The sequence below is a fragment of the Columba livia genome, chromosome 1 (genome assembly GCF_036013475.1).
Source record: "Columba livia isolate bColLiv1 breed racing homer chromosome 1, bColLiv1.pat.W.v2, whole genome shotgun sequence".
Taxonomy (NCBI): Eukaryota; Metazoa; Chordata; class Aves; order Columbiformes; family Columbidae; genus Columba; species Columba livia.
In genome coordinates this window covers 45,754,121-45,781,428 of record NC_088602.1, presented here as the reverse complement: position 1 = coordinate 45,781,428, position 27,308 = coordinate 45,754,121, and the positions used below count along the sequence as shown (strand labels likewise).

At 36.7% G+C, this 27,308-nt stretch overlaps 1 protein-coding gene across 32 annotated transcripts in view; it reads left to right on the top strand.

Annotated features, from left to right (window-relative positions):
* The window catches only part of MYCBP2 (MYC binding protein 2), a 198,400-nt gene extending 171,853 nt beyond the window's left edge, over positions 1 to 26,547 (top strand). For 28 of the 32 annotated variants that reach the window (XM_065056127.1, XM_065056062.1, XM_065056093.1 and 25 more), the window contains 19 exons: positions 281 to 505; positions 1,126 to 1,191; positions 3,740 to 3,979; positions 4,118 to 4,216; positions 5,036 to 5,116; positions 6,343 to 6,609; positions 9,281 to 9,564; positions 9,855 to 9,951; positions 11,170 to 11,289; positions 12,893 to 12,994; positions 14,665 to 14,793; positions 17,439 to 17,571; positions 17,829 to 17,932; positions 19,153 to 19,341; positions 19,843 to 19,950; positions 20,960 to 21,169; positions 24,165 to 24,272; positions 24,469 to 24,634; positions 25,744 to 26,547. In XM_065056127.1, the coding sequence (XP_064912199.1) occupies positions 281 to 505; positions 1,126 to 1,191; positions 3,740 to 3,979; positions 4,118 to 4,216; positions 5,036 to 5,116; positions 6,343 to 6,609; positions 9,281 to 9,564; positions 9,855 to 9,951; positions 11,170 to 11,289; positions 12,893 to 12,994; positions 14,665 to 14,793; positions 17,439 to 17,571; positions 17,829 to 17,932; positions 19,153 to 19,341; positions 19,843 to 19,950; positions 20,960 to 21,169; positions 24,165 to 24,272; positions 24,469 to 24,634; positions 25,744 to 25,859 (2,844 nt within the window). In that variant the 3' untranslated portion in view covers positions 25,860 to 26,547. The remainder of the gene's footprint in view (positions 1 to 280; positions 506 to 1,125; positions 1,192 to 3,739; positions 3,980 to 4,117; positions 4,217 to 5,035; positions 5,117 to 6,342; positions 6,610 to 9,280; positions 9,565 to 9,854; positions 9,952 to 11,169; positions 11,290 to 12,892; positions 12,995 to 14,664; positions 14,794 to 17,438; positions 17,572 to 17,828; positions 17,933 to 19,152; positions 19,342 to 19,842; positions 19,951 to 20,959; positions 21,170 to 24,164; positions 24,273 to 24,468; positions 24,635 to 25,743) is intronic. The other 4 variants (XM_065056297.1, XM_065056306.1, XM_065056077.1 and 1 more) reach the window with 1 other exon arrangement.
* The last annotated feature ends 761 nt before the right edge of the window (positions 26,548 to 27,308 follow it).

Here is a 27,308-nt window from a genome sequence, read left to right as displayed (position 1 = left end):
TTATTCTGAGCACCACAAGTTAATACTCCTTTTGAACACCTTGAAGTGTTTTCATCCATTTATTAATAAATTTAGGCATTTACCAATATATTCAGCTGTTAACTACTAGCATTTTCTTTGGTTTAAAGGGATGAGTAATTTAAAAACAAATTAATTACAAATTCCTTCAGAGTGCATATTCCTCAGAACAGAAATATCTGTATGGTTTTTAAAATTGTCAGTAATGTCTGTATTTGGGCTTACTTTCAGATATTTTAAATATTTTCATTTCTTTTCACAGGAACTGTGTATAGTGGTTTGTCTAAAAGACCTAACCAGCATTGTTGACATTAAAACATCAAGCCGACCTGCCATGATTGGCAGTTTAACAGATGGGTCTACAGAAACGTTCTGGGAGTCAGGAGACGAAGATAAAAACAAAACTAAAAATATCACGATTAACTGTGTAAAAGGAATCAATGCACGTTATGTGTGTGTTCATGTAGACAATTCCAGAGATCTTGGGGTAAGAGGAAAATGTAATAAAAAGTCTCTCATTGAAGGTGCATAGTCAAAGTTGTATATTTTTATCAGTCAAGAACCACTGTTTTCTTTGTCCTGTTCAGTTTGAATTCTAATTCAGAAGCTCACATTTCAAAGTGAAGTTTCCAGTTCCTGTGGTTTTAAAAGCAGTACGTGATATTATGAGGCCAATAAAACTAAACTTGCAGTTCACATGAACTCTAGACTGGGAAACTTAATTCCCAGTGGCATGTTCAATTTCAGATGCATTTTCAAGCATTTAATTATTTCATAAGTTACTTTTCCTCTTCACAGTTTCTGTAGAAGCGTTCAAATTAGTTTTCATAAAATCCAGACTATTTCCTAGACTTGCTCCATTTGTGTTTATTGATCTCTACAGTAATGTTACAAATATATTTCAGCTACAACTTTTAATACGAGGAGCAAGTTATGTATTTTGGGAGCTGCGCTTTGGAATTCTCTGTCCTTAGTTTTCATCACTTTATAAATTTTCATTCATAATGAAACAAGTTGTCTCTTTTATGTGTGCATTCTCTTAATACAAAAGAAGTAGTCAGAATGGTCCTCAGTTCAAGTGTTTTGTTCTTATTTTGTCTATTGCAGAACAAAGTGACTTCAATGACCTTCCTAACTGGCAAGGTAGTGGAAGATCTCTGCAGAATAAAGCAGGTAAACATTTTAGCAGTTGACACTGAAAAATTGCCATCATTTTTTCGCTGCATATAGCAGAGATTTTCTAAGCAAATAGTTTCCATTTCTTATGGCAGATAAATTATTTTGCAAATGACAGGCTTTATAATATTCTTGGAAGTACTGTATTATTAATGGCAGAATTCAGTCATATATATACTGAGTATTGATCAAGCTTTTACTCTTTTACTAAAACAGAACAGGGTAATATAAAGAGTTCCTTAGATTTATTTTTTTTCTTCTTAATTACTGCAGCTGAAAGGATAAGTGATCATGCTAAAAGTTTCCAAAAAAGACTGTTTAGGTTGTCTCTTTTAAGGTCCAACAAGCTCTTTGATTACTTTTACGCTGGAATGTACCTGAAATTAAGTAGTATTGCACATTGTTAGATATTCCACTGCCTGGCTTCTTAGTGTTGTACTGTCATTACCTTGTATCTGCTTCATGGAATCATTTTTCATTAGAGAAATGCTGCTTAAGACTTGGTGGAAGTAGAATGCCGTGAGAAAGGGGAAAATGAATCATTTACCCTCAACATAAGTTGTTCTAGTTCTGTGATCTAATACTCACGTCTATAGCACAGATTTTACCCTGCCATTTCAGTTCTCAGCTTCAGGTGGCTGAGGTCTTCTGTCTAGAGACTCAAGTTCGGAACGGTTTCAGTCTTTGTAGTTCTGTTGCAAAACCAAATCACAGAATGTTAGGGATTGAAAGGGCTCAATGCACATTTTGTACACAGAGAACAATGTTTTGTATTGCAACACTGATGTGACCCATCAAAGTTATTTAAGGTTTCAAGCAGGCAGTTACCATTTTGGGCTCCAGACTTTATGATTCTGATTATTGGCAGTCAGTGGTAAAATTCTTCAAGAAGCAGCATTGTCTTATTACAGAGAGGTTTGCTTTGCTCTACCTCTTATCCTCAGAGAGCATTTAAAGCAAAGATACAGCTCCAAAAAATGTTACAAATGTGAAGAAACAATGCTGGTACAGTGGGTTCATACTAAACAGTGAAGTGTGTGTGTATATACATAGACAGATAAAAGTGTATGTGTATTTCTCTGTGAATCTATACACGTAGACACAAAATATAGATGGGCACACATCCCCCCTCTGCTTGAAGAATTCTTTTTTTTGTGAGAAGACTGACTTGCTATGCCTGGCTATCCAGCTAAATAAAAGGTGGCCACAGCAGAGCTCAGGCGTTGGAGCTTTGATCATTCACACAGCTCGTGGGCTTCGTCCCTGGCCTTGGGTCTGTCTGCACAAACACGGTGCCCAGGCACTTCTCCAGGGTTGTTTCACTCCCAGGAGACAGCTGGGACTTGGTTCAGCTTTGCTGCTTCTTGGCTGAACTGTCCTCTGACACTTCTCCAGCAGGATTTTTATCTTGAAACACACCCACATGCTGTACCCCAACTCCTGCTCACCCTGTCTCATGGTATTAAAAAAGAAGTCTGTCTGCTGCATCACAGTTCAATGCAGACACTGAGAATTAACATCGAAATGGGAAAGAAGAATGATTAGCTCGAATTTAAGTGAGCCTGGAGATATGAGGGAGAATCATAGAATATCCTGGGTTGGAAGGGACCCACAAGGATCATCAAGTCCAACTCCTGTCCCTGCATGTGACCACCCCACAGTTCACACCATGTGTCTGAGGGTGTTGTCCAGTCTCTTCTTGAACACTGTCAGGCTTGGGGCTGTGACACCTCCCTGGGGAGCCTGTTCCAGTGCTCCACCACCCTCTGGGGGAAGAACCTTTTCCTAACGTCCAACCTAATCGACCCTGGCACATCTTCTGCCATTCCCTTGGGTTCTGTCATTGCAAGGGCTCACTTCGTTCAGGTCCAAGTGTCACTTCGGCCCACTCAGGTTGCTCTGAGCGATGATGTCAGGCACTGTGCACCCTCTTGGGTCTGGTTTCCACTAGTGACATCACAGTTTAAATCATAACATAATTTACATTCCTTTTAAAAAAAAATTTATTCTAAAATAAACTTATTTGTTATCGTTCATCTGTCTTTTTTACAGTGAAGTCCTACATCTCTTGATAGTGATATCAGATGTTGACTTCCACAGTTAAAATTTCTTTGGCAAGGGTTTATGTGAATAGGGATGAATAAGTTAACTACTTATAATTCTGTATTATATTTTTAGTTAAATTATGGTGGTGCTTTTTTTTTTTGTTGTTTTAATTAAAATAGTGAGTAAATATTAGTCTAAGGTGTTTTTTGAATATGTGAACCATTGCTTAGAGGACAAAAGGGATCGATAGGCCACTATTTCTGATAGGCTTTAAAGACAAATAATAAATGGCTTTATGTAATTTTTTTGTTTGAGACTTTTTAAATCTGAATTCATGAGGTAGAATGTTTTTATCATTAAACATGATAGTCTTACTGCTCAGGATGAAAATATCATAGCACTGTATTGGTTCTAGTGATGTATGATTGAGGTTTTCTTTAGAGGAGGGTGATTTTGTTTGTGTAATGTCAGTTCCCATTGTTATATTTCTGTTTAATAGGTAGACTTGGATTCAAGACATATTGGCTGGGTGACAAGTGAACTTCCTGGAGGTGATAATCACATCATCAAAATTGAGTTGAAGGGTCCAGAGAACACACTAAGAGTTCGACAAGTGAAAATTCTTGGATGGAAAGATGGTGAAAGCATTAAGATAGCAGGGCAGATTTCTGCAAGTGTAGCTCAGCAAAGAAACTGTGAATCTGAGACGCTGCGAGTATTCCGACTAATTACATCCCAGGTGGGATTTTAATGATGTGTTATATGGTGAAAGTTACTATGAATCGTAGACTTTCAGTGCTTTATGTTTTAATGTAAAATGTCACATCTGTGCAAGCTTGGCTTTAAGATAAGCAAATTGTCACTGTCTTTTCTCCAGGTATTTGGAAAACTCATCTCCGGAGATGCTGAGCCAACCCCAGAACAAGAGGAAAAAGCACTGTTGTCTTCCCCAGAAGGAGAAGAAAAAGTACACAATGTATTTATTTGTATTCTATCAATAATACTTTGCTGAAAATATGATCCAGGATGATTTTCAGTATTTTTCGTATGTCTTACACTAACTAATTTTCGGATCACAACAGAAGTAGTATGTCACAATTGCTTATTTTTAAAAAATTATTGTTGATTTTTTTATTATTATTAAATTATAATTGGAGTATATGCATTTAATGGAGGCATTGTATCAATGGTGATGCAAATCATGCCTACAGTTTAAGGAGTGTTCCTGAAAAGTTCACTGTATCTGGACTGTCATGTTTAATAGCCAAAATTGGACTGCCCTGGGTAAAAGTAATTTCATTTTTCCGATGATCTATGGATTTGCTTTACCCAGTACCTTGAATCCACAACTGAATTATTCATTTTGTAAAGGTGTATTTCTCTCACACCTGCTGTGTGGTAACTTAATTGCGTGTTCCCTGCTTCTTTTATTGTGAAATATATAAACTGAAAAGTACATTCTGTGCACTGCTTTACAAAGACTTAATCAGTGATTCTATTAAGCTATGTGAAGAGGCTGGATCTCAGATTATTATACTTCACTTGTTTTGCTTATTGATTATTTTATTTTCTTTCATGCTCAAATTTCCTCTTATTAAGAAAAAGAAACTAAATACATCTAAGAGGTATTTATTAACCATTGTTCGTTTGATCTTGCCTATTTATATTATTTCTCTGTAACAAAAAGCTACAAACTTGTAGAACAAAATTTGTTGATATTTCTTGTTAGTTGCTACTGTAATTGGGAAATGTTGTTTAAACTCTTCATCTAATATTCAATATTCTTTTTATGAAGGCAACATCAGATGCAGACCTGAAGGAGCACATGGTAGGGATCATATTCAGCCGGAGCAAGCTGACAAATTTGCAGAAGCAGGTTTGTTCATCTTGAAATGCTTTGAGGATTAAGTGTTTGTTGTAATAGATATGCTCATTTTCAGTGAATATAGTACCTTTTACTGGACACTTTCAGTCCCTCTGTTGTTCTTTATAATCAAATTGTAGTTTACATTTTAAATCATGTGTATTTAATAAGAAAAATCTGCTGAAATTGACATAAAAAAATATCCGTTTTAATATGATAAAAAAACCTTAAACTCTTAGACTCAATCTAAAAAGAGAAGTTTTAGAACTGAGTTGTAAATGATACTTAATCAAGTTTGCTGCTTATAACAACATAATAGGGCAACTTCTCAAATTTCCAGGAGAGGTTCACTGACATGGTTTACATTCTTAGTTTTGCACATTTTCTCCCAATTTGTGTCATCAAAAAGTTTGGTAAAATTGAATACTAAAGGTAATAAGTGCATAAATTTTTAAATTATTCTCTCCTGCAGTCAATGAAAGTTTGAGCTTGTGGTTTTCTTAGTTATCTTTGTTTTTCTTAATATAAAACAGTAGTTAGAATATGATTTTTCTTTTGAATGCTTTTAAAAATATACCAACAGAAGCATCTTCTATATTATCTTTGAGCACAAATATTGCTGTAAAGATTTTTGTAGTAATTGAAGAGATATTAGATTCATTTTGAAGCTTGTTAGATTAAGTTATATAGAATCTACTTTTTTGTCACCCATCTTAGCAAACTTTAAACTTCTTACATGTGCTTTTTAACAGGCTACTGGTAAGATGAAAACAAGGCTTCTAAATTTTTTTAAGCTTCATGAGTAGTAAACTAAACAAGAAAATAAGTCTTTTAATAAGTCCTAAGTCCTTTTCTTTTGTGGGTGTTGAGTAAATATATTTATTTGGAGTTTTTTCTGTGCTTTATTGGGGTTTTTTTGACCTGATTTCTATGTGAAAAACAAATTAAAAGGCAGAAACTACAATAAAAAAGACTTATACCAGTGAAATTTTCCAGAATGAAGATAAGCAAATTCAGTATTACATTTACATCTTAATACTAAAGAATTTTATTTAATCTTTGCTCTGAATTTAAATCTTAATTTTATTCTTCAATATGAATTCATGTTGAAAAGTAATTTAAGCACGGGCCAAATGTCACCGGACTTTCCGTGTTAAGACACGGTTGTGAAGGCACGTAAAACACCGTTTTTTTTTTCCTTTTCTAAACATTTTTAAGTGTTCCGTGTGCTTGGACAGGTGTGCGCTCACATAGTCCAGGCCATACGGATGGAAGCGACGCGGGTGCGCGAGGAGTGGGAACACGCCATCTCCAGCAAGGAGAACGCCAACTCCCAGCCCAGCGACGAAGACGCGGCGTCCGACGCTTATTGCTTCGAGCTGCTCTCCATGGTTCTGGCGCTCAGCGGCTCCAACGTTGGGCGGCAGTACCTGGCTCAGCAGCTCACGCTGCTCCAGGATCTCTTCTCGTTACTACACACGGCTTCTCCCAGGGTGCAGAGACAGGTGAGTGCTAACGCTTCCTTCTCTACCTTGGTGATCCTAGAAGAAAAGTCCTTAAAATCCTATAATTGTGTGTGTGACGGTATAATGCGTATTAAAACTTCTTTTTTTTGTGAAATGTAATTTTATGTTTTCGCCTCTAAAATGTTTTCCCGGTCATAGTCGGATCATCCCTATATTCCAAGTAGGGAAGAACTGTAAATAAAGCAACCCGTTTTCTTATTGCAATCATGAGGAGAGGGCAAATAGAAATTCATGAGCCATTTAAAAGCAAATTACAGGGTCTCTTTTTGCAATTTAAATGTCAGGTTTGGGGTTTTTTCCCTATTTTTGAATGGAGTTAAAATGATAAAGTTTTAATTGTTTGATATATCAATACGTATATACTGCAGCACCACCACACTTTGATTGTATAAAACTATTTGCACAAAGTACAGTGTTGAAGTCAGTGACAGCTGAAGTTATGAAATTAAAATACACTTTTGAGCAAGTTTTTAATGCTTTGTTTCTAACAGGTACAACTGAGGTGTAGCAACCCAAAATTGCTTAATTAACAGCTATGTCATCATGAACCTAAATCAGGAAACACTTCTGAAATGCCTTCGAGTGTTATTACTCTTCGCCTTTCTTGTCTTATTCTGAAGGATTTTGAGTGGGGCAGGATAAGTTGCTTTCTCCAGCCATACACCAGAGGGTCACACAGTTTGCTTGGTGGGGATTGTTGCTCGAATGAAGGATGATGGACAAGAGCAATTAGTCATTTTGTGGGTCCTAATGTGGTTCTTGTATGTAAGCACACGGCCTTCATTTTGGAGGGATATCACAAAGGATTCTTCAGTGAATCTGAAGTTGATGGTATCCAGCGGATCTTACTTCTTCACAGTAGTTCATGTTTTCAACAGATTCATCCACGTCCTCTTACGTATGTTCAGTTTGTCAGGTATTTCCACAATGACTAAGAATTCTCTTTTTTAAGATGAAAGTTTGGATTCTGAAGTTGGCACTGCCTTGCGACTAGCAGGACTTAAATTTAGACTGGCGTTATGTATTGAATTCCAAAAAAGAGACTCCTTAAAGTTCACATATTGCATTCGTGTGCTTTCTTTAGAAAGGACAGCATCGTCCAGAATTCTTACATATAACTGCAGGAATCGGTAGTGCTCTTTTTAAATATCAGAGCTGTTAATTCCCATTTCTCAAATGCATGAATTTTAAAAGATGGTTTATTTGTTTATTGCAAATGGAATTCTGTATAAAATGCAGTTAAGTTTTCAGGTGTGGAAGGAAGCTAGTGAGGTGAATGCTTATTTTTTAGTAATATCTCATGCCACATCATTGTGGGGAAAGGGTGTGAGAGAGCTACAACGTTACCCCTGTTTATATGTGCTGCATATGCTCCAAATGTTGGCAAATATTTGCAGGATTTGAGGAGGCCATGGTTCATTCTTGCCCTTTTAATATTGTGTTTGACTTTGCAGCACAGTGACAGCTGGAATTATGGGATAAGTAATGACCGCCTTGCTAAAACATCATAACAGCTGAAGCAGAAGCTTCAATGGTTGAGATTAGACCTTGAGTGAGCAGAGCATGGTTGAAATGTCTCAGATGGATATGACCTAAAAATCTAGTGTTGTTTTTTGGGTATTTCATATTATTGATAGCCTCAGGTAGAGCTTTAATATCTGTTCCTGAACATGGATGTTGTCTGAGTGTGTATTTATATTCTCCAATATAACAAATACATATAAAATATTTGCTTTAGTACAGTGAGTGCGCTAGGTTGTTGCTAGCTGGGATGCCTTCTCCAGGTGGATTTTTAGTTCCTGTTTCAGAAGTTTTGGCTCCTGTTCTCTAGTTTTTCCAGTTTTCTGAACTGTTACCATGTCACATCTCAGTGTGTCTGGAGGCAGATACTGCCGTGCTTAGTAATTCCGTTATATTTCAGACATACAAAAGACTGGATTTTTTTCTTCAAATGTAAACAGTTTTCAAGACATTGAAGGCCTGAGAAATAAGAAATGAAAAGTTAACTTCTTAAGCTTTCATGCATCCTGATTTGGACCAAATTTTGCATTCTGTAGTCAATTTCAGTCCCATTTCTAGCAGCTGGTAAGGTTGGAACATACCATTTCAAGACAGCTCCTGTTAGATCAAGAGCAGTTGGCACAGATGTCCTTTTCAAAATATTCGAGTTAGGATATCACAAGAAAAACTAAAGGAGGGGAGAATAGTATCATGATTCTCAGTAGCTGAGGCAAGTATTTGTTTTCAGAAGTCCAAAGTGTCTCTAATGGTTCTACCATGGAGTTTCTGACATATAAATTTTATGCAAAGTGGGTAACATGTCTGCAACCTGTGAGCGAATTAGAGTTGTACAATCATCTGTATCACTGTTATGATAAGTCCAGTATCAACATATTTTTATTATTCTATGAAGACTAAGTAAGATTGGTTCTGGGCTCTTCAGTCTTGTCTCACTGGGTATATTAATAAACACTTCAAAGCAAGATCAAAACCTTACAGAATTTCTTACAGGTGTGATTTAAGTACAAAAAGTAGATTCAATCCTTCTTACTGAAATAACCTGTGCAGAAGAAGAAAGACTTCATTTGATTTTCCTTGAAAACTCCAGCTGTCTTGGTAAGAATTGTGATCTGATTTTTTTTTTCTCCAGGTAACGTCGTTACTAAGACGTGTTTTGCCTGAGGTAACCCCGAGTCGCCTGGCTAGTATTATAGGAGTGAAGTCTCTTCCACCAGCAGATATAAGTGATATCATTCACTCCACAGAAAAAGGAGATTGGAATAAACTAGGTATCTTAGACATGTTTTTGGGCTGCATTGCCAAAGCTCTCACTGTACAGCTGAAAGCCAAAGGAACTACTATAACAGGGACAGCTGGCACTACCGCAGGCAAAGGAGTTACTACGGTCACACTTCCAATGATCTTCAATTCCAGGTTCGTTTGAAACTATGTGTGCAATCTCAAGCTAAAGGCACAAAATAATTACGTTATTTGAAGTTGGTATTTTGTCTTTTATAAACTTTGCTTTAGAAATGGGAAAAATTGTATAACACTTCGACAGTACGAGGCATGTCATTAGTTTAATTTTAAAACAAGGATAATAATAAAAAAACCCCACAGCCTACTATATGCTGGATTTTTGCACTATTTCTTCGTGGTGGATTTTGACAAATAGTAACTAATTATTTAGGTTAATTTCATGTATTACCATATGTCTTTTGCAGCTACATTCGGCGAGGTGAAAGCCACTGGTGGATGAAGGGTTCAACACCTACACAGATTTCAGAGATCATTATTAAACTCATTAAAGACATGGCAGCAGTAAGTTTCTATTCTTTAAATGTGTGAAGGATATTCAAATATTTCTGTTAATGAAAAGTAGATTTTTTCATTACTTTCTATTAGAGTTGTTATTGGGTTGAGCTGTTAAATGTGAGTTGGTCTCAAGAAGAAAAAGCTGTAGTCTTCTGGGTAGAGTCTTGGCCTAGAAAAGTTAAGAACAGAGTTCTGATTCTGCTAAACAGAAATCCAATATTGAACTAAGCTTTTAAATAAGCCACTTGTACCAGAAGTTTAAGTAGTAAACAATAATTGTGTGTCATTTTCTACAGTATCAACTTGCCTAATTTTTTTAGGTCTTGAGCACTCAGTACTCCAACTGAAAAATAAAAGGTGTCTGTGGAGTAAGATAATAGTGTTGTTTTCACATAGCTGTATGTAGATTTTACATATGGAGTTTCTAGTTAAGACTGCATGTTAAGATTGATGTCTTTCAGTCTTGCTGAAATCTACATTTATAGCTGTTTATTACTTTAACCGTCTGGGCTGAAATTTTCCATAGTTGTATCTGCTTCAGGCAAAGTTTTTTGATGAAGAAGTGATTCATTATTTTCCCAGGAACAATACTTGCAAAAAAAATAGGTTTTGTATATGCCCAGGGGAAAGGAGTTTAGCTGGGAGGTTGTTTTTGTTTACCTTAATTCTGTACCTGTTTCAGTGTGATGTTCTAAATGACCCAGATTTTCCTCTGTGATTGCCCTTTGAAAGCTGTTTCTGTATGTTCAGCTTTGGAGTCCTGTTTTCTAAACCATTCCCTGTGCTTAGATTAAGGAAAACCCTTCTCCAAGTTGCTGAAGCTGGATGGGAATTCTCTGCAATTGCTACTGTTGAATTTTACTACGAGAGTTCAGAATCTCACAACCCATCTTTAGTTAAGAGTTATAGTTAAAGTGTTTCTCGTCCCTCAGCAGTGCTGGTCTGTGCCCTTTCGTTCTTCAAATCATATGCCCTCTACTTATTCCAAGCTAGTTATTCTGATAGTTGCTTAGAGACTACCTCAGTCAGTCACCCGGGTATTTAAGGGCTAATAGTTACCAGATCTGTCTGATTTGAAAACACATGATTCGTCCAAGTCATCTCAACTTCTTCTTTCCCTTTTCTAACTTGAGATCCTAACCTGATGCTGCATGTAGTAGCTCTAATTACAGTTTTCGTTGTTCTTAATAAAAGCTGTAATAAATTAAGTTTCCTCTTTAACAGGGTCATCTGTCGGAAGCTTGGTCCCGTGTGACAAAGAATGCTATTGCTGAAACCATCATAGCCCTGACTAAAATGGAGGAAGAATACCGATCGCCAGTGAGGTGCATTGCAACAACCAGAGTAAGAACTTTACTAAACTTAGCATCAGTTCATTGTAACCATGTAGTAGGAGCACATCCAAGAGCCTTCCTGTATTTTAAAAAAAACTTCTTTTTACAGGTTGTTTCAGGAAACAATGCACACAGCCTACAGTTTATATTCTCCAGGTCTAGCTGTGTGTGCATAATGGACAGGTATCCTAACTAAAGCAATGACTGTTCATGCGAATAAATTGAGTTTTCTTCTTTGTGGCAGAAATACACCAGTAAAAACTGAATTTTGATTCAGTATGTGTCTTGGGTACATCCCAAGTAATGAAGAATAAGTGTTATGCTTATGCATTTAGGCTTTTATCCTCGAGGTAATTCTGTTTGTGATACTGGCATTTTACTAAATTTATGAGATCATCTGTGTGGAAGATGGCACAATAGGTATCGTCTGTCTTTTTCAAGTTCCCTGTGCGATTATTTTAAGTGGTTTGACTTGTAGGTCATCAGCTGCCACATCTCAAGGCTATCATGAAAATACTCAATAACAAACATTCTCTATGACAATTAAATTAACCCTCACCTGTGTTTTAGTCTCAAAATGGAAAATCATTTGCTGAGCCCTTTATTATTTACCCGGGGTGTTTTTTTATCTTTGTCTTTGCCTCTTCCTTGACTCTCTTATAGAAACTTGGGCTAACGTAACATGAATAGATCTCTTGAAATACCATGTAAAGCATCCTTGTAAATTACGACATTCCTTCTGTCTTAGGGAGTACAGATTTTGGCTTCTCAAGCATTACAACTACATGTGAAAGAAAAGGTTTTACAAGGATTTGACACTCATGTTGTTTTCTGTCCTAAAAGGCTGTGCCAGTTGTCATTTCATCCCCCTTACTCACATATTCTCTGCTCTTTGGAAGACACTGTCTCAGAGCACCACCAGCTCCTGCTGTCACTGTGTTAGTAGTCCAATAGAATTTTGTTCAACTCAAACTTTTGATCAAAAACTATTGCAAAATGCAGTTGCCAAGTGCATTTCAGCTTGGGTTGCAGGCCAACAAATTATCTTTATGTATCTTATCTCTTTGGGACTTCACTGTAGTCAATAGAGAGGAAGAGAGAAAAGCTTCCTCTGAAGAACAGTCAGCTCAGAACCCTTTTCTGGGTAATCTCAAATACCCCATGCAGTGAGGAGAGAACACAGGGAAACCGATCTCACTGAGCTAAAGCTTTGTTGGTTTGGGTCTTTTTTTTGTGTTCTTTAATTTCTTCTTCTCCTACAAATCCTGTAGTGTTTGGTAGTGATATGCAAGTCTGTATTTGCCATATTTCTCTGTAATATAATCTGGTTGATCTTTTTTCACTGTTTCTCTCTCGTATGCTGACTACTGTATTTATGACCCTAAAGTGACATACCTGAAAGAAAGAAGGTAGTTCCCAAAAGTTCAATAAGTTTTATTGTGTGCTTGATTTCTTTTTGGCAAAGAAAAAACTTGTGTTGTATGGGCAGGCTTCAGCTAACAATGATGCAGTTTGCAGATAACAGTGACATTCTTGCCTGCCAACATGTATAATTTTAGTATTTAGGATTTATTTTTTCCTAAAATATTTAATTCTACCTTGTCTTTCAACAGCTATGGCTGGCCTTAGCATCCCTCTGTGTGCTTGATCAGGATCATGTCGATAGACTATCCTCAGGAAGATGGATGGGAAAGGATGGACAACAAAAACAGATGGTGAGATGGAAAATAATCTATTTTTGTGCTTATTTTGATAAGTAGTCAAAGAATGTATAGTAATGATAGGGAAAGGCAGACTTAGCCTAACCTTATTCATACTTTTCTGTTGTCCCCAATGGAGATTGTGTACACATGGTTGAAATGTGTGTCTTCTAGACAAGCACTACTCAGAAAACAAAAATTCAGTCTTAAAACAATAAGGTGGCATTCAGGATGGAGCAAGGCCTTCCTAGCACCTGTAGGATGGATTTTGAGAGTCCATTGGCTCAGTTAATACCACACTCTCTTTCAGAGCTATTTTGTGTCTATCTGGATCCATGTCTCACAGTGAAGTCAGTTCTTTCGTGTTCCTCAAAAATAACTTCTCCATAATATAGCTTCCTCTTCCCCATCTCAATAGAGAGAGATTACACCAAGGAGAAAGAAACTATTTCTAACTGAATTTAGTATAGCTACAGTTTACCCAGAGGTAAACTGTAGTAAACTGAGTTTACAGATATAATATAGAATATGATGAATTAATTGAGTTTGCATCTCTATTTTTCAGTTTCACAAAAAGCTTGTGTTTTTTTAAATACAAATCTGGAAAGAGCAAAATAATGAAGCTGTTGTCTTTATAACTTGGTTGGGTGAGTCCCCATGGGAGACAAGGGAATATTGTGCAGATGCTTTGTGCAAAGGAGCCTCCAAAGCAGTTTAGTGTAGGCAGAAAGAGAATGCAGGAGAGAAAGGATTGCAGCAGCAGCAAGGACTAAAACTCTGCTGAGAGGAGGAAGCAGACACAAAGGTCTCTGAGGCGATTAAAAAAGACAAGGGGCTTCTGCAGAGCTTTGGAAATGTCAGAAGAGTAGCCAAGAAATCATTGAGCAGGGGTACAAGCTACTGAACCCAGCCTGAAATTCCCCCAATTCTACTTTATACTGGGATATTCAAATTTTGGGGTGAACTGTCCCGCTGCCAACCAAGAGTGCTGTTGAAAGGATTCTGTTTGAGGTTGCATGAGCAATGTCGTGGAAACCACATTCTGGGAGTACAATGGAAACTTGTTCTCAGACATATCCATATGAATAATCAGAATCAGTCATTGAACTCTATTTGTACAGATATTTCGAACCACAAAACAGAACTGTGTTGATTTTTTTAAAAAATTTTATCAGTAGAGCAACTTAATTTCTTGGTGGATTTTGATTGTTACTTCAACTGTGTTCTCTCTAAGTTATAGATGACCTCCAGCTTTGACTAGATGTTTGAGCGGAGTAAGCATACCATATAAAAGTAATTAAGAGTAAATATGCATGTTGACTGACTTGAGTACTCATATCTCTGAACTTTTTTGTTAATGTTCACATAACTCATTACCACATAAATCTTTTCTCACACTGGTTGAAAATTATGTCTTAACTATATTGTCCAAAAATGCATTTTTGCTGCATCACACAAAGATTAAGAATATCAGAAGAAATTATATAGTTAATTGAGGCTTTTTGTCTCCAGGAATAATTGTTTATGTACTGATTATTCTAAAGATACAACTAATATAGTCTCAACAAGCTCTTTTTTCCCCCCTTATTAATTTGGGGGAGATGACTGGAGAATAAAAACAAATGCTGAAAGGAAAGGAGGGATTTAATAAAAAATTAGTTCATCTTTTTCTTAATTTTTTTCAGCCGATGTGTGATAACCATGATGATGGTGAAACTGCCGCAATCATTTTATGTAATGTCTGTGGGAATTTGTGTACAGATTGTGACCGATTCCTTCATCTCCATCGGCGAACAAAAACTCACCAGCGACAGGTAGAGTATACGTGACAACGTGTTGTTTGCAACTGCGTATGTGGTGTGCATTTTCTCAATTAATACATAAGCAAAAGGCTGTAGCAAGAGCCAAATCTGAAAAAGTATTTTCTTTTATGTTTGAGATGGTATAGGTTAATTTCCATTTAATTCTTTTTAGCTGTTTCTAGTTAAATTCTCTTGTCCTTTGTCTTTTGAAGAAAATTGGAAAGTCATGTAGCAGTCCCTAATTCTTACTATTATGCTACATCAGCTTTCTTCTCTCTTTTTCTGACATTGTTTAAGAACATTTTTTAGGAAAATCTAGGAACTGCATAGACTTCTTAAGTATACGTTCGTTCTTTATTCCTTTTAAATTATGTCCTTTGCTACTTCTATTATATACGTCAGTGCAGGAAGACCACTTGACAGCAAATATTCCTACTGGTTACTGAATCATAGAATGGTTTGGGTTGGAAGGGACCTTAAAGATCATCGAGTTCCAACCCTCCTGCCATGGGCAGTGGCACCATCCACTGGACCAGGCTGCTGTAAACCCCCTCCAGCCTGGCCTTGAACACTGCCAGGGATGTCAGGCTTCTCTTACTTTTCGGTGTTCCTCCAGCTCTCACTGTCTTTTCACAGAGAAACACGTTGTCGTATCCATAAGCTTGAATATTTCCTGATTTCTTTTGGTTTTGTTTTTAGGACTGAAACGGCTTTCCCCTTTGACTTACCTCTTCATCTCTAAACCTGAAACTGCATTATTCTTGAAATATTTGCTTCTCTCACTGAAGTTAATGTTGAAGGTGCCTTTACTTCTGAAACTACTGAATATTTCCTCTTTCTTGACACTATTTTTCTTTTGTGTTTTTTGTGGTCCTTTATTTTTCCTCTTTCTCTCTGACTACTTATATTTGTACAAAGGCTAAAATAATAAACCTCATTAATGAAGTTAATTCAAAGGAAATCGTTCCTCTTCTCCCTCTCATAGAGTGCATCTACATTTCGCTTTTTAGTAAGCATCAGGAATGGGCTTTTTGAAGCAGATCTCCTCCTGTCCTTGTTGTGCTTTGATTTGTGTCATAGAGCAGCCTGGGAGTGCATGAACCAGATTCCTTTCAGGTGAAAATAAAAATAACAAAAAAATTATAGAAGCAGGGACACGCTGGTAATGGTCATTCAGTGCAGGGGGTCAGCTGGTCTAGAACACGTATGGGGGAAACTCCAGATTACTGAGTTCCACTCTGCAGACTCCTTCCTGGTGCCTCAGCTTTTGCAGCGTAGTGTCAGCCTGGAAGTTCCATGTGGATCTGTTATCTTCGATTTCTTACCCAGAATCTTTGCAATTCCCTTTGAAATTGTCCTGTTTTCTCATCCTAAGATGATGATTTTCTATGTCTGCTCTTCTGTCATGGCAGAGCACAGTTTAGTCTCATTTATTTTTCTGATTTCTCCTATATAGCCTGTTCAGATTACAGTTGATAAAAAGTAAGTTCTTATCGAAATCCTCATATCTCTCCTTAATCTGTCCAATATAGCTACTTATCAGATTTTCCCATTTACTTCTGAAAGCATGTTTAAACTTCTACTCTTTATTCACCACCTTTACCTTTACGTCTCTAATGTTAATCCCCTCAATTTAAATTTTAAATTGTCACATTCCCTGGCTCCTGTTTTCTGTTAGCTTCCTGGGTTTATCCAACTTCTGTCGTACACAGCTCTTTAATGTGTTTTCTTTTCCTCTAAGAAAGAACAGCCTGTAAGTTACTATGACCTGCTTACGCAACTCCTTTGTGAAGCAATTAAGGCTTTTTTCTCTGATTCTAGTATGAATTAAAACAAACTTTCAGTTGAGTGTATATATCCATACCAAGGCAAATTCTAACTTTCATTGAATTGCAGGTGAAATGGATGAAAACAGAACTGCCTTCAAAACTTAGGAAAGGAGAAAAAAGAGAGACTGTATAAAGTCCCCTAAGCATTTCATGTTGTTTTTTTTATTTTGCAAAAATGTTGTATTTTCCTTATTGTAGCTGAAAGTATCCCCTGTGTATTTATATGAAAGTTGAAAATATTACGCACTTATATAATTGTTATTATATAGTACATATTATTAAGACCATAATTATTAATGTTGCTTTGATAAACTACTGCCATAGAATCACAGACTAGTTTGGGTTGGAAGGGACCTTCAAAGCTCATCGAGTCCAACCTCCTGCAATGAGCAGGGACATCTTCAACTAGATCAGGTTGCTCAGAGCCCCGTCCAGCCTGGCCTGGAATGTTTATGTGAAGATATTTCCAATGACTTATGCTTTTAATATACTGTGGCCTAATGGATGAGCTGAATAGTAGTAATGAAGTCCAAGCTCCATATATTTTTAAATTAGAAAAAATGTTGTGTGGCTCTCTTCTCATCATTGTTGCCTGGTTGTTCCCCAGACATGTTAGCTCAAGTGTTACTGTTGTATATTTTTGCTTTTAAAAACACAAAGCCTTTTATCCACTCTGCAATATGTACAAATTACAGAATGCATAAAAAACATAGCTTGCAGTAGGCAAACTCTGCAGAATCTATAAAACATCTGATGAAAATCCAGAGAAACAGTGACTAAAATAACATAAAGATATTCTGTTTATTATCTGTTTGGTTAACCCGACAGGTATTTAAAGAAGAAGAAGAAGCTATCAAAGTTGATCTCCACGAGGGTTGTGGTAGGACCAAACTTTTCTGGCTGATGGCATTAGCAGATTCTAAAACTATGAAAGCTATGGTGGAGTTTAGAGAACAGACAGGTAAAACACAGCTGTTAGTACTTGCTCTTTATCCTGATTATTTTTACCTTTTAACATGAGCATTTGTCATAAATACGTAAATAAATAAGTTGGGGTTTTCACCTGCTTTAGGGCAGTGCTTTTAATTGTTAATAAAATAGTTTGTCTATGTAACAATTGCTGGTTTCTTTGGTTGTTTTCTGTGATTGCTGTTAGGACATCAGTCACTTGTGTTTCATTGCAACAATTTTCCTTTTTGTTTACTTTTGTGGACTTAGGCAAACCGACCACCAGCAGTTCTGAAGCGTGTCGCTTCTGTGGCTGTAGGAGCGGAACAGAATTATCAGCAGTGGGAAGCGTTTGTTCTGACACAGATTGCCAGGTGTGTGTTAACAAGTATCAATCATCAATTACATAAATAGGAGAGGCTGCAGGATCAAATTGATTCCTTATTTTGAGTAAAGCTTGCTCATCTCTGTGGTCCATTTTAAAGCAGACCTCTCAAACACAAATAGGCAACCAAAAAAATGGGTGGTTTCATTGTTATCTTCAAAAGCATCCCAAGTTTTCACAATAGTGTTTCAAGTATACAGTAAAATATACACTGCCAACATAAAGTCTGATTTACTAGAAAGCCTGAAGAAAGAAGTTTGCGTAACAGCCTGTTTATTATATGAGCACAGGACATTTAAGGCTTAGTAGGTTTATTCAACTGTATCCATGTCTCCTGAGTGTTTTTGTGGCCCACACTACTGGTACAATTGGCAGAGTGACCAGTTTCATATCCCACCCTGTTTATTTCCATTTATGTGTCGCAAATTTGTCATGTTTTTTTTTTTTTTTGGTCAGCCTATTGGTTATATTATATTATTGTTATATTATATTATTGTTATATTATATTATTGTTATATTATATTATTGTTATATTATATTATTGTTATATTATATTATTGTTATATTATATTATTGTTATATTATATTATTGTTATATTATATTATTGTTATATTATATTATTGTTATATTATATTATTGTTATATTATATTATTGTTATATTAATTTGCTTAAATTTATTATTAGCTTCTGGGCAACTTTTATAAGATTTCTACTTAAAATGGACAGGAATTAGAAGTGGTTAAAATATCATTCCTAAAAGTGCTTATGCCAGTTAATGATCAGCTCATAATGTGTTAAGAGTGGGTTACTTCATACCTTTCCTGAAGGATGGAAGTCTGCAGATATCTTAAAGGCTGTTAATACAGGCCAAGCAGTGTTTACATGGGAGGCACTTAATATACAAAGTACACATGGAGGATTAAAGAATATTTCTCTTTATATCAGAATTCAATATTAAAATTTTAAAGTAATGGTTTCATTATGCCATTGGTACTCAGGAGTAACCTAAGTAACGAAAGCATGTTTTACCTCAAGTACACAAAATGTGCTGTTTTGCCCAAGTCTCTGCTGTAGCAGCAGACAACACAAATCGTGATTCTTTCCTCTTAGCTTATTGCACAAACCAGCAAGCCTTCAGAAAGTGACACTATATCAAACCATTCAGTGCAGGGGCACAAAAGAATGATTAATTATTTACTTTTAATAGGAGTACGCTAAAATTGCCTGCAGCAAGACACAGCCCTGTGGTCATCCCTGCGGAGGCGTTAAGAACGAAGAGCACTGTCTGCCGTGCTTGCACGGCTGTGATAAGAGCGCTACGACTCTTAAACAAGATGCCGATGATATGTGCATGATCTGCTTTACTGAAGCACTTTCAGCAGCACCAGCTATCCAGGTTTATTTTTTGTTTCCTCTCTTCTAAGAAGAATGATATTACGGTTGTAATGTTAAGCGTGCTAGAAGTTAAAATATGAAGTCCCTCAAGTTATACTCTTAGAAATTTCAAAACAGACACCATACCAGTACATAAGTTCCTTAAAATGCTTTCCTTTTTCTGGTATTACTGCTATTTCAAGAAAGCAGACTGTGTCAATTTAGTTTACTTGATTTAAAATATATTGTATTTTACGAAGGAGAAAAAAAACCTGAGGTAATTAATGGATATACCTCATATATATTTCACGTATCCACCAGTGGTTTTGGAGTAGAAAGGTTATGATTTTAATGACCATTTCATAATCTTCCTCTTTTATAAAGAATAAAATAGGCATCTTCTAGGATTTTAAGTAAATTAATTTTGGAATTGGTATATGTTGCCACTTAAAAGCAAATAACTGCTTCTGTTTTAGTGGTTAATATGAGTTCGGTGTTTCCTGACATGTATTCTTTTCTAAAGCTGGACTGCAGCCACGTTTTCCATTTGCAATGCTGTCAACGCGTCCTAGAAAACAGATGGCTTGGGCCAAGGATAACTTTTGGGTTTATGTCCTGTCCTATTTGCAAGGTAAATGAGCAATGTGTTTACTTGCCTAGGTCAGACAAGTTACCTAATGCTGTCTTTGTTTTTCCTTTTTTAAAATTTTATATTGCTTGTTACAATATAAATTAGGTATACATCACTTGTTTCCTTAATTTTTCCTGTCACTGAAGAAACTGTATCGTTGACACATCTTTTTACCTTCCCCCACTGTTTCCTGAAGTAAGGATCCTCTTAAAAAGAAAGCATTATGCAGACATTATCTTAATGCTGTTTTATTCTTAGCACCATCAGCTTGTAATTTCCCAATATTTGAGTACAGCTGACAGGGAAGAAATAATCTTAATGCACATTATTTAAAGCAGAAAACTTGGCTGGTCTATTTTTCCTAACCCCTTTTAAAGCTGCTTGGGTTTTCAGTATGCGGACAGAGCTGAAGAATATAGGTACATAGTTCAGCGTAAATTACTAAAAATGCCTCTTGCACTCTACAAAATCGTAAGTGCTGTAAGCAAAAGCATATGGTGGCTACTGAGGAGGAGAGAACCTTAGAACCCCAGGAATATGAAGTGTGTGAATGGTCAGCCCTTTCTTCATGTTGTCCTTCTTCCTTCATGCTCTGTTTTGATAATTTACGGCAATAGTTTGTGACTATAAACTGATAAAGACCTGGCATTGAGGACTGACGGTCATTATTCTTAATTGCTAAGCAATAAGTCAAGAAGGACCAAAATCAGAGAAAGCATACAGTCAGAACATTCCTGTGCAATTATTTTGTGTACCCTTTATCATCCCTCTGTGCTTGTTACAGTCTGTTGTAAGGACTGATGATGTCACACAATAAAAGGCCACATAAAAAGTATTCCCGGTTACTGTTTTTGCAGCAAATAAAGTATGTGCTATATCAGCCATTTTCTGAAATGGCCATTGCCTGAGCTCTTAGGTTTTTATGGCATCCATTACACTGTGTTTGACCATAATATCACAGCTGTTTTATTAAAGATGCAAGATATTTTAATCAGTCTTTTTATTTCAGAACAAAATCAATCATACAGTATTAAAGGATTTGCTTGATCCAATCAAAGAACTCTATGAAGATGTGAGGAGAAAAGCACTAATGAGATTGGAGTATGAAGGGCTGCACAAGAGTGAGGCCATCACAACGCCAGGCGTTAGATTTTATAATGACCCAGCTGGCTACGCTATGAACAGATATGCTTATTATGTTTGCTACAAGTGCAAAAAGGTATGACAGTTAGTACTTTGTGAAATTAAATGAATGCTATTGTTTCAAAAGTTATTTCTTAAAGAATGGGGCGTATATTTAATATATTGTGTATGGAGCAGGAAAAGAAATTGTTTTTAAATTGTAATTCCGAAGAAGTGTTGAGCAAATTAGATGCACATAGTGTCTTACCTTGTAAAGCTCAAAAGTATCTACAGTGCAGCTCAGAAACCAAAAGCATATTGAGGTGCTCACCTTAGAAGAACGTGCAGATGATACTGCATTAGAACACCAAGCATCCTTTTGTCCCACTTCCAACTCATACTTTACATGAATATTAAAACAGTATAACGATAGGTTTCATTCTGACTCTGTGACACAGAGGGTTCCTCACTATGATTCCACCTAAATATTTCTTTTACCCAAGTTGGAGTTGGTGGAAAGTGCAGTAAACTGACTCTGGGGCAGAAGAATCCCCACTACTGCAAGCCTTTCGCTGTGGTTTTCCCCAGTGATAATCTCAAAAGACGGGAAGAGCCTTCTCTAATTTTGATTCGTGATAGCGCAGTTGTTCAGGATGGGGATAAGGACACTCTGCCTTCTGTAACCGATCATGCCTAAGTTCAGATGTCAGTATCTTGAGTGCCTTTGAAGCGCAGCACCTACAGAGATGATGGCCAGGTGTGTCAGAAGAATGAAAAGAAGAAAGAGGAAATGTGTGGTCCAGCCCGCTGGACTCTATGTCGTATGTGCAGTTTTCTTCAGGTAGAAAATACGAAACTTAAGCAGAAGACAAAAATCCCCGATTTCCCCACCATCAGAGAAAACATAAACGTTCTTTATCTATGGTTAGAGATTATAGTTAGAGAAATTTTGGATAATGACTGAACCCCTCCCATTGCTGCTTTCATACGAAGCTGATTTTTAGTGCCCATCTTGGTCACATCTTTTTCCTTTAGGAATGAATGGAATAAGGCATTCTCATGATAGCTTTCAAGGGCAACCTCTATAATTTTAACGTTCAATGCACATGTTTTATCTTAAGTGCATAATTTGAAAATAAGAGGAGAAAGATTGATTTTCATATGCTAGAGGAGTAATTAATCATTACTACACAGTTACTCAGTTCACTTTTGTTCCTGCCTCCCACAGTTAACCAATTTTCACTCTTCATCCTTTCACAACTTGCCTGGTGCCATTTGGCCTCCCTTACAAAAATACTTTTTTATTACTTTCTCCAGTTCTTATTCCTGTCCCTGTTTTTCATTACACTTTCTTTCCAATACTTAATACTCAGTTATTTCAGTGTCTTTATTTCCCTCTTTTTATTCCTTCCCTTGTATCTCATTATTCCCTTTTGTACTGTGTCTGTGTGTCTGAATAGCAGCATTCAACTAGCTGATGCCTAACTTCTTTCCTTCCTCCAGCACGTGTTCACCTCAAACTGCTACATAATGCCCTGACTTAGATTCTTTAGGGCTTTCCCTTTTGTTTTACTCTGCAGAGTTTGGGGAAAAGTGGGCTGCTTAAATTTTTCCTTGCTCATAGTTGCCTTGAGACCACTTTCCCTGTGTCCCAGTTACTGCAAAAAAAGGTGAGAATTGCTGTCATGGGGGCACCCCAAAGTTAGTTTTAGGCGGACAACAAGGTCTAAAACAAACTTTTATTCTGGTTTAAAAGGTGCAGCAAATTAACCAGTAAGGAACGGGGTTTATGCAATCAGTTAGCACTCCAGTAACATAAATACAGGTTCGAATATCAGTTGAGGAAATTATTGGGGTGCAGCAAATAATAACAATGGAGATCCACAATGTGCATACACGTGGCTCACGAAAAACTACGTCAGAGCTGTCCCTGGATTACACGTGCTTATATTTAAGCACGGAATATCCTCATTTTGTCTAGTGAGGAACAACACCCGCAAATCCTGTGAGGAAATCGGCAAGGAAAATACACTCGCTTATGCAGCGAGGAACTATTAAGTAGGTTATCACTCACCCACACGGTGCCGTGAGGCAGTCCCAGTCTCAGGAGATTACCTTAGGCGGTGATCCTGCCCAACAGGAGGGCTCTCAACGACATTGGCCCACTGCTCTGAGAGGACACACAAAGAGATGCCTCGGCGGGTGGTCCTGTTTTTATAATCGTGTCAGATCTGGCTGTAGGCATTCTAGAAGCTTCTCTGCTATGGGTACCCAGAAGCTTCTCAGTACCCCCCACTTTGGCTGTGGGTGCCCAGAAACTTAGTGACTGCCTAGCGCCTCTTCCCCTCTCCTGGCTAACCAACAGATGGTTAAACAAAAGGAGCTGTTAACTTGCCCCATAGCAGGAGAGGCGGGAGGTATTGAGGAAGAGGGTGGGGGTGTGTATGCACCTTCCACACCGAAAAGGGGGTGGGGAAGCTAGAGGGGGGGGGGGGCGTGCAACTGCCACAATTGCCAAGAGCAAGAATTCTATGTGTTGTCTAGTTAGTTAATAAGATGGTAATGAAGGAAGGAAGGGACTCATTGCCTCGTCTCACCACTTCACGTGAAAACACTTCAGTATATAAGAAAACGCGTCAGAGTTGTCAGTCTTTCTTGGTGCATTTTTGTGTCCAGTGTGTCCTGATAGAATGAGAAAGTGGCATGAATTTGTAGAAAACAGCAAAATTTTAATTATAAGGGATTCCACATGAGCATAAAAATGATACTCTTTCAGCTAGTAAAAATCCCTCCTGGTAGAACGTTTCTCTGCTGCCCTCAGCCTCAGTGTTGTCTTTCTTACATAGAGCATCCAGATAATGTTTCAAAAGCCTTACAGTCACTTGCGTAAAACCCAGCATCTTGCACAATTTTTGGTGATGTTTATCCTGAGATTGAGACACATTGTCTTTGTGCCTCAAAAACGTGTATCTAGAGTCAGAGTGGAGGCTACTGTAACGGCTGTTATTCATTATTTCCCCCTTACATATTGACATTGTTAAAATAATAGTTGTCTCTGGCTTAATGACCTATCATTTCTATATAAAATTAAGGCATATTTTGGTGGTGAAGCTCGTTGTGATGCTGAAGCTGGACAAGGAGATGACTATGATCCAAGAGAGCTTATTTGTGGTGCATGCTCTGATGTTTCAAGGGCTCAGGTAAGCAAAGAACTTTGTATTCATGTTTTTATTTCATTCTGAAGGTCTGAGTACCTGAGCTGTACAATAATTCAAACTCATTTATAACTATATGTATTGTATAATATTAAAATGTATTACAGAATGTAGAAGTGTGTTGTTCGGATTGTTACAATGTGGCTACTTTGTTTATCGATGTTTGTTTCTTTCCGTTTAGATGTGTCCCAAACACGGTACAGATTTCTTAGAGTACAAATGTCGCTACTGCTGTTCCGTTGCTGTTTTTTTCTGTTTTGGGACAACGCATTTTTGCAATGCTTGCCATGATGATTTCCAAAGAATGACAAGCATCCCTAAAGAAGAACTCCCACACTGTCCTGCAGGTAGTATTTTTGTAAAGCAAATTTACCACACTGAATTCTGAGATTAGTAATCAGTTCTAATTGATATTCTTATAAATTCTTGCTGATTATTTTTTTTTTTTTAGCAAAACCACTGGGCTAGTCATGCAAATTTTAAATTCATTATATTGTATAATATTGGAATGGGTTTGTTCTATGCATGCTTTTGATTTTTTGCTTTTGTGGCAATAGTACAGGCAATGTCATCACATGGATCCTTTAAACATTAGCTACTTTGATACAAAAAGACATTTTATATACATACACCAATTCAGATTCCAGATGTGTAATGATGTGTTAAAACTATACTGGAAAAGATAACACACTACTATTACATGATACATCTGTACTTAGGTACCTGTCATGCACAAACTGTTGCCTCAGTGCCTTACTTTGCAACTTCATATGCCATTGATTGGATCTCAGTCAATCATATTATTTATTTACCTTGCTGTTGAAATAAAGATCTTTTTTATTAAGATATTTACATGAAAGAAGTAAACAAAACAAAACAAAAATTAAAAAAAATAAATTAAAAAAAAACCACACAATTCCTGGTATAACCTTAGAATTATTGTTTACTGCAGAGTGTAACTCTCATTCCGTTTTATTGATTTTGCTTTTAGATTGCGCGAATTTCTTCCACAGTATTATTGAGATGAAACTTACTTTAGTGATTCTCTTTATTAGCTTTTTGCCTTTTTTAGTTTGAATATGATTTATTTAAAATTACATGGGGTTTGATCATTTGGCTTGTTTCTTCAAATACCATTCCAATGTTTGACGTAACTGTTTGAAGGAGCTAACAGGTTTTGATCACATTTTGTCAGATCTAACTGATAGTTTTTTCTCTTGGTCTATTAAGCCTTTAGATGGTTTGCTTGAACTTAACTAAATGAAAGCACCTTTCTGTCTGCTGTTTCTTAAACCTCTTATTCCTTATAAATTAATTTTATATATTAATATATTCCTTATAAATTCATATAATATTACATTCATTTAGCATTTTTTTGAGGAAATGTAACATATGTTTCTTTACATCGAGTCTGCAAGCATTAATCTCTTTTCCTTCACCCTTAAATTCACTGTAGGTCCCAAAGGTAAACAACTTGAAGGAACGGAATGTCCGCTTCATGTTGTCCATCCACCCACCGGTGAAGAATTTGCTCTGGGTTGTGGGGTTTGCAGAAATGCTCACACTTTTTAGACAAGCATTTTTTTTTACCAGAGCAAAACAGGTGTCCTCATCCCTTGAGTGTCCTGAAAAGAAAGTCCAGCTGGGATGAGGACGGGACCATTTCATAACCCAGGTAAAAGGAACAATTTACAGTGCAAGAAGGATGCCAAATACCATGTACATAATTCTTGCTATGAGATATTGACATTTTTTGAACCGAGACATCAAAACTTGTGAGGTGTTTGCATGTGGCCATTACAGTCATCGCCTAGGAAACATTGGACATTTACAAATAAATAATTGCTATTAAAGGATCTGTGTGTCTGTGGACTATGAATAATGCCGGCTTTCAGGAGAAAGAAAAAAATATTGATTATTGTATACTGACTTTTTGTAATCTTGTACAATTGTAACGCATCACAAGTGGGGATGGGAAAGAGGAATATTCTGGTTTATTTCCTAGACTGTTATAAAAAAAATTGTGTTAGGAAGGCATAAATGTAACAAGTATCACGCTGTATATAAAGGTATCAATGTTTGTCCTGTATAAGAATTATTAAATTACAACAGCAGTTTCATTTAAACTTCTGGGTTATGTTTGAGCCTGAAATTTTAATGAAGTGCAATACTGAGTGTGCCTCATATCTTGCAGCTGTAAACATAATGGAATGTACATGTCAATAAAGCCACTGTACATTTTTATACAGTGAAAGTCTAATGAATGTACAAGCCTCTGTTTTCAGAAGTGTTTTTTAAAATGGGGGTGGTGTCATAATTATTTCAGCAAGTTCTTTTACAAAATAGGAAAGTTTATTAGCTAAACTGTTGGTTATGCAAGTACTTAAGACATTAAAAATGCTGCTTAAATCATCTCTAAAGAAAAGCTGGATAAACATACTAACATTCATATTCCATTTCAGTTTCTGACAATGTTTTAAGACACAACAAAAGACTTCATTTTCAATTATTTTGCTCAGTTATTAAGAATCCTCAGCAATATATCATCCCCACCTTTAGGACAAATAGTCTTTTGCCATTAATTCCATTTAGTAAGAGTCCTAAGTCCTTTGGTCCTCTATAGTGAAAGCAAAATATAACTTCAAGTAAGAACTTTTTCCTATAAGATTCTCCCTTCAGATATCAATGATCTTATGGGTCTTCTCCACCTCAAGTTGTTCTGTGATTCTATGAGAACTTTTTTTCTAGTATTTCTGTCTTGATGAAATGTGCTTTACTGGCGGACATGAACAACTGCTCTCACAGTTAAGATACTGGTAGATGGCATCGAGACATGTCAGAGGACTTTTATCAGACTGGGAACTGTGGGATCCATCTCACCTAATTTCAGACATCTGTAAGGTATGTGTCTGTCTGCAAGGTAGAATAGCTGGGGAAGACACTCACCTAGGGAGTACAGTTTCTCTTAGTCACAGTAGCAGGGTATTGTGGTTCAGTCTCAGTTATGTGAATATTAGTGCA